General features: G+C 38.4%; 1 protein-coding gene across 1 annotated transcript; it reads right to left on the bottom strand.

Moving 5' to 3' along the window:
- On the bottom strand, nt 1-7,296 carry ovol1a (ovo-like zinc finger 1a). The gene is made up of 4 exons (XM_007248025.4): nt 6,571-7,296; nt 2,835-3,073; nt 2,091-2,391; nt 1-1,227 (listed from the first exon to the last, which is right to left on the bottom strand). The coding sequence occupies exons 1-4, from the start codon at nt 6,668-6,670 to the stop codon at nt 890-892; spliced, it is 978 nt and encodes a 325-aa protein (XP_007248087.1). The 5' UTR covers nt 6,671-7,296; the 3' UTR covers nt 1-889.
- Between the last annotated feature and the right edge of the window lie 701 nt (nt 7,297-7,997).

Below are 7,997 nucleotides of genomic sequence, written 5' to 3'. Positions count from 1 at the left end.
TAGCATAAAATAAAGGGACACATTTATTTTCCTGTTTAGAAAGCACATTCAAATCAATACCTTTTATATAGAATAGAATATATTTATATATTCATCTGCTTCTGTTTAGAATATGTGGCTTTAAGACAAACTAGCTTTAAATGTTGTGCGTTCTTTCGATATTGTCAGAATATGTGGTATGAAGACAAACCAGCATTAATTGTTGTGCAACCTTTCAAAACAGTCAAAACATGTCCAAAATACATACAATGCATTACACGTTATTTTAAATGTATAAAATCTGGAACAAAGGAGAAACTCCACCAAGAACATTACAAACCCCCTGGTATAAATAGAAATCTTATTTTTTACAACACATCTGTCAAGTCTGTACAAACATCAATAATCATTGACCAAAAATCCCCTTCAATATTCCTCACATCCAAAGAAAAGGAAAAAATAAAACATAAGAAAAGTAAGGCACTTCTGTATAACTGTGTCTGCCCTGAGTAAAAAAATCAGAACATTTATTGCATATACATCTGTGATATTTTACTTGTTTCTCTCAAAGAAAGCAAAATATTGATGTAAACTCAAGTAGAAAATAAGTATCATGTACCATTTTGTCATCTACTCATTTCAAAGGGAAGAACCAGCTCTCATCTGTAGTGTAAGTGTAAACTACAGCTGTCTCAGCTGTTTAAAACACAGTCAGTGAATTAATGTAGTATAGCATGACAATGAAAGACAAATATGTATATTTAGTGTATCTTTTAGTTTTCTCTCTACTTTTGTTTCTGATCCTTCTTTTCTTCCTACATAATATTCCATTTAAATGAGGTTACACAAAATTGCAGGAATTCCAGGAGTCTCCCTTACTGGCCTAAATTAAATCTAAATACATACATTTCTACATTTCTGATCCTGCTGTGTCATCACTGTTCAGGGATAAAGGAGAACCAGGCAGGGAGTTTTCTTCCAGAGCAGCGTCACCTGCTGCCCCAGCCTGCCTTCGTGCAGCCTTGGCCCGCAAGAAGGCACTGTTTGGATGCTGGGTGTGCAGGTGGCGCAGCAGTGAATCCTGGGTAGGTGCGGTGTGACCGCACTCCTCGCAGACATACAGCTTGGTGCGCCGCTCCTTGTAGGCATATTGCTGGGTCACGCCATGGATCTTCTTCATGTGTGATTCCAGAGAGCAGCGCTGCGTGAAGGCTTTCTCGCACAGATTACATTTATACGGACGAACACCTGGAGGAACATGAGAGACAGAAATACGTATATTTAATATATATATACACATTGTGAGCTATAGACAAAAAACAAGATTCCTATTATAATACAGCATTAGAAACACTGGGGAATGCTTGTGTCTTTGTTACATTATGGCTCATGCTTGTGTCTGTGTTACCTTCTGGCTCTCTCCATTCAATTAAGCTGTTATAGTCAGATCTGGCAAAGTGTTAGCTACATCTTAATTATCTATTCGCATAATGTGCGCTCTATAAATCCATACAGATATAATCCCACACTTTTAAATCTTTGATTTTGTGACTGTCAAACCTATCCAACCTGACATGGTAGTTTGACTATAAGGGTATCCTGCTACTCAGACTAGTTTCCACCATCTATTATCGACTATGTTTACACTAACTATGCTATTATTATATTACAATTAACCATCATTTTTATTACATTATTCTTACTACAACAATGTGAGCATCATCAAAATATCAAAATAATATCTGCCATTGGTCAGGATGACCCCATTGCACAAAAAAACATTCAGTGTTTGGTTTGAAGTTCACCAATATCTCAGATGTAGAAGACCAATAGGGCAAAGACAAATATTGTGATGAAGATAACCTAACATTATCTTATAAACCCAGTGTGCATTAAGTGCACTTAGTATTCGTAAGACAATGTTTTCTTTCCTTTACCGCTTTTAAGTAGCATCCAGGGAAATTAGAAACTTTATATGCATTCACACAATATATATAACACTATACTCATAGTGTTACACAGCTCTGTAATCAAATCTCTACTTTCTGACCTTGTTTGGTCCAATAGTTAAAAGAAAAAAAAGTTACTGTAACTCTAGCCCCAAAACATACCTGTGTGTGTGCGGACATGCCTCTTGAGGTCGAAGGTGTCGTTAAAGCCCTTTCCGCAGAAAGTGCAAAGATGCCTTTTCTGTTCACTGTGGCACTTTAGGTGTCTGTTGAGCATACGCTGAAACTGAAACACCTTCTGGCACACCTGACACACAAACTTCCCACTCGGTACAGGGGTTGAAGGTGCTGAAGATGTGCCAGAGCTGCTTGCTGGGCTGAGGCTTGAGACAGCATCAGGAGAAGCAGTTGCTACACTTGGAATGGTTGGAAAAGCTTCGACAGGGGGATCACCAGTGGTCACCTATAAAGGAAATTCAAAAATATGTAGATTGAGAGTAGGAAAACTGACCATACTGTCTGTCAAATTGACTTATGTTGTCTAAAATACAGAAATATAATTGGTTAACATAGAAGTCTCTGCATTCAAGATTTAAGTTCATGTTAAAGGAATGAAAAGTGAAATGCATACATAGTTATAGGCACATGATAAGTTTAATGTGTTTAACAAGTGATGTACTTTTATACTATGCTATATTATATTCTGCTTTTGTCTGTGTTACCCTCTTGTTATGGTCAAATCTGCCATAGTCATTATTCTATTCTATTCTATTCTATTCTATTAAATACTGACTACATATAACATGCAGCTAACTGTGAAATAATACAGATCTATTAAAGAAATTCACCATAGAAAAAGTGTATAAAATATGTATAGAGAGGCAGATTTCTAAAAGGAGACCTCACCTTGATTTTGGAGCGGACATATGAGCTGTTCTGTGAACTCCTTATGCGCTCTGTCTCTGGACTGGGATGCTGTCCTAGAGATGTACAGGAAGGCAGTTCAGCTGTAGAAACCACTGTGTGCTGGTCCTGCGTGTACTTCTGAGTGCACATGATGTGTTCTTTGCGAGTGGACAAACACAGGGCCACTTCTGCTACACTGGCCTCTGTCTCTTCCCATAGAATTGGAGGGGTCACAGACACTAAAGGGAAAAGCATGAATAAAATAGGAGATGAGCTTTGACTTTTTTTAGAATTTCAACAAATCTGCATTTCTTTGCTATAAAGACTGAATGGTTCACAGTTAGCAAACATTACTATGCAACATTACATTATTTTACAGTTGAAATGAATAATGTTTAAATTATGTGGCTCTTGGGATAGCAGGGACAGTTGTGCCTCTGGGTAAGGTGTGTGTGTGTGTGTGTGTGTGTGTGTGTGTGTGAGAATGAGTGGGTGGGTGGCAGCCATGTATATGTGTGTGTGGATGTGTGTTTTTGTATGCGTGTGTAAATGTATTGTCCTGGACTGAAGTCAGCCACTCCTGTTACAGCAGTACCAGTCTGACCAGCCAGGCTAGAGACACAGGCTTATGAACTCTTTATACAAGCGCCCATACAACACAATGCACAGCCTGCAAATAAACTCCAGCAAAGTATCATGTTTGCCAATAGGCTAATAGTCCTACATCAAATCATCTAAAACCTAATCAAACCTAATATATGTATCTCAAATAAACTCTTATACTAACACATACTGTCATGGTTTCATTTCTAAAAAGCTAACTGTTTCTTTCCTAACTGTCTCTCGGAGCTAAGTGTACAATGAATCTTTTGATGCTGGCGAAGCATAAGCAGATGATTTGCAAATTATAATGCAAATGGTCTGCAGTGGACTGTGGGTAACGGTATGTGTAGAAGCCAACAGTGCACACTATGCACACTATATAATAGGGCAATACACAAGCTAGAAGTAATTATTAACTTGATTCACTCCATTTAGATACATTTTTGTTGTATTCTGTCTCTGGCTTTTTAAATAAATGTCATGTTTTTTTACATTCTTAATTCAAACTGCATCATTACCAAAGCAACAAAAATGAGACAGGTTAAAAAAACTTTGGGAGGAAAGCCAATAATTTGTTGAAGTTGGTGCACAGATTTTTTCCCCTTTGCTTTACCAAGTTAGTTTTATCTTCAGTGGCTGCTCTGCATGTCAACCCCTCCCTTTACTCACAACCACACTGCATGTGTGTGTGTGTGTGTGTGTGTGTGTGTGTGTGTGTGTGTTTGCAGTCAACGTGGAACAGCACAGGTAATAAATGTGGATAGTTGACTGTGGGCAGTCGTGTCATATCATAGACTACCTCCCTTGCCTCTGGGATAGTAAGAGATTAACCTATTCATGTCCAGCAACTACATAACTACTACATACAACTATTGTATAGTGTGAGAACGTGTGTAACTGCCTTCTGTGGAAGACCATGTGATATTACTCATTTGATTTATTACGCATGCAATTTTATTATTCTTTTTTTATGTTGTTGTAAAAAAAGATAGTACCCATTGGTGACTGAATCAATCCATGAATCTTTTTAATGTATGTGTTTTTATAAGTTTGGATTGACATTTTTACACATTTATGATCAATTAACCTTGAATAACATTTAAACATTAAATAACACACACACATATGCAAACTCAGTGAACTACTAAAAATAGCTAACAAATAGACGTTCATTGTTCATAATTTAAGCACAACTGTTTTTAAGTGCTTGCTCGGCGTCCACTTAACATTTATATAAGAGTCCAATTGACTTTCGTTTCATTTAGGTCTATTCATATGTAATAGGCTTGACTCGAAACTAGAAGCTTTAGTATCGATTTTAAAATTCGTTTTAAGATGCGTCAGGGCCTAAAAACGGAAAGAAAGAAAAAATAGTGGCTCTGCCCACTTTTATAAGCCGAAATCAAACACTACTTCTTATTAAGCTAGTTTTCAGGTCTTATCTTGTAACTCAGCCGGTCAATTTCAGACAAACCAAGCGCAAATCTGAGCCCAGGCACAAACACAGCTGTTAGAAAGAAACCCCTGTTAAAGACACTGGTCCTGTACACAACGTCGATAAGAAAACAATGGCAGAGCCTTATTGAGCTGATCCAGGTGAGAGAGAGGGAGGTGAAAGGTGAGCCAAGCCCAGCCCGCTGCTGCTGCTGCTGCGGAGTTTACCCGCGAACAGGCTGTGCCATGTTTGCTAAGGGTGTAGCGGGAAAGAGCAGACAGCGCGGCGAGGTCCGTTATTTCCTTCACTGTTCATTAACCCGCAGCAGCGGACCACCCTGTAAACACCACCAACCACCATTACTGAGAAAATTAAACACCACAGATAACACTCGGGCTAAAAACAAGCTGTTCGATAGACTGCTAATATTGGTTAAAAATGAGGGGAAAAAACACAAATATTCGTCTTAAAATAATTTAGAAATCTGGACAGAAATGAAAGCACCACAGTGGGTAAACTAAAACTCATAGGACAAAAAAACAAAACAAAACAAAACAAACAAAAAACAGGTACAGCAACTGTATACCTAGCATACCTATTACCTACATCATAATCTGCATTAATTAATGAAAAAATAAATAAACGAGGCCTGTTACTAATTAGATTCTACCCTATATTAAAGAATCATTTATTTTTATAACAAAAGTTTAATAATAAAAAAAACATCTACACAAAATGATTACATAAGTGAATACATGAAATAAATAGCTCAAAATATTAAAATACTACTAAATTATACATAATAAACTAAAAAATAAACTGTATGTTCTGCATCCATGCTCTACTCGGAAATTAGTTTCTAATTGCACCCATAAACCCTGCCGGATTTTGTCAATGATTGGCCTAATCGTGTGTTCAGTGAGGAGGGAAATGAACAAGGGGGTTCACAAAGAGGGGGCTGTCCTGCTCGTATTCCGTTAGGTGAATCAGCAGCAGGTCACCCGATAGCCAAAACATAGGCTAAACAATAAATTCCTGCCTCCTGCTTCCCCTTATCAAAAACAAACAAACGAAATAAAGATTACTAATTAAACGGTTTGTTGTAAAGCATTTTTGCTAATTATAGGCTGTTTTTTTCTCATCTTATCCCCTCAGCGTATGGCTTACACAATTCTCAAACTGTTGCCTTAACTCATGAGTAAGGTGGTATTAAAAGCTTTTTAACGTAAGTTAATTGTTTCGTGTAGGCGAGCCTGAATGTGATGCAATGGATTTTACACCGTGTGTGAGGAAGACAATTGGGTCTGAAGGTCAACTAAGCGGGCTGTAGCGGTTCCTTCTGCGACACATTTTTTTATATAGGCTAAAACGTGAAAGTTTTACATAATAAGCGGATACACCGAATGTAGTAGCTAAGTACTTCTATAAATTTAATTAGTTTTAAAATGTATTTTTCTAAGTGAGGAAAAATATATAACGGCCTTTATTAATGAATGTAAAGTATCAAACGAATACCTTTGATCAGGTGACTGAAGCCCTTACAGTTTCCTTGTCCTGTGTTGAGGACTGATGTGCCTGGGTGAGTGTTGTGTGTTGGCTGTTTGTGTCTGTGGCGTATACCGTTATTCGCAGTGAGGGTTTTATAGGCTATCTCGGATTAAAACATGCAGTGTGATTTGGGCTACTATGTCCTCTCACCTGGTATGTAGATGTCTCCTCGCTCATGGTCAGGCAGGTCACTCCAGCTTCTCTTGCCCGGTGAAACACTAGGCTTTTTCACGAGGAAAGCTCGCGGCATGGTGTGCGTTGATCTCCGCTATCTCCTACTGAAGTAACAACCGAGCTCCAGGCTGTGCAATTATTTGTTAATCAGAATAAAAACTGTCTGTACAGGAGAGAAAAAATAATAAAAGTCTTTGGCCTAGTCGGGGGCGTCAGGTGAGCATGTAAAAAAGAGTAATCTTGGAGAGTTTCTGTCCTCCCTCTGTTCTCTCCTTCCTCCGGATTCCCTTTGTAAACTTTTCCACCTATAGGATACAGGTTCTCGTAGATTGTCCCAAGAAAAGTCTTAGTCCCAGTGTCCCCTCTAGCTTCCAGAAAGTCCCAGAGCTCTAAATATCCCGTTCCGAGCGGCCTCTGCTAACGGAGCACGGTGTAGGAAATATGCCGAGGCGTTCAGTCGAGGTGAATTTCAAAGGTGGAGTGCGGCGCAGGTAGGCTACACATTTCAGGAGGAAACAGGTGGCAGCGCGCATGCGCCTGGAAATAACGGTGACAACAAACCCCAGCCAGACCTGCCTCCACGTTTTACCTGTTCAACCGGTTTTCTCTCTCTCTCTCTTTCTCTCTCCCCCACGCACACACCTCAAGTCCCCATTCATCCTCAAGGCGGCTAGAGAACAACTATAGCAGGGAAGATGGCGAGGCAGACTGCGAAACCACGCGTTTAGACTTTTAAACGTTAACTAAAGACGTAGAGACCGACAGCTTACCAAGCAGGGGGCGTGGCTACCACACGCTATCTAACCGACATAACTGTAGGCCAAGTCTATAGGCTGTCCCACATACTGAACATTGAAAGGACATTGGTTAAGAACCACAGTAGATATCACCCACACAAACATATGTATGTATATAATACACAAAAATACATTTATTTGACAATATATGTATAAAAATGACAGTTATGTGTAAATTGTTGCATTGAAAATAGTAGAAAAACTTTGGGGACCGGCATTTCTCTAGTGCTTGAAATATTATCCTATATTGCTTATTAAAAAAGTTAATATTGCTAAAATGACAGCTCAAAAAACGTTTATTTTAATATATTTTTCAATTGTTAAATATAAGTAAGCAGAACTTTAACATGTTTCTCAAGTGTAGTATATGTGTAAAGGCTAGGACATAAAAAAAACGTTTGTATAGAATGACCCAAATACAGTGAAAAGAATGTGCATGTAAGAAAACGATCGCTGTTGTTATTAATAGAGCAAAAAAGTACACACTTTTATTTCAGAAGGCATTTCAGCACTCATAAGTATTAGTATCATACACAGCAACGCTAAAAACGCTCAAAAGTGCTAAAGCCTTACTCACCAATTGGATTGCAATAAAATGAATTCATA

The sequence above is a fragment of the Astyanax mexicanus genome, chromosome 8 (genome assembly GCF_023375975.1).
Source record: "Astyanax mexicanus isolate ESR-SI-001 chromosome 8, AstMex3_surface, whole genome shotgun sequence".
NCBI lineage: Eukaryota > Metazoa > Chordata > Actinopteri > Characiformes > Acestrorhamphidae > Astyanax > Astyanax mexicanus.
This window is presented reverse-complemented; position numbering and strand designations above follow the sequence as displayed.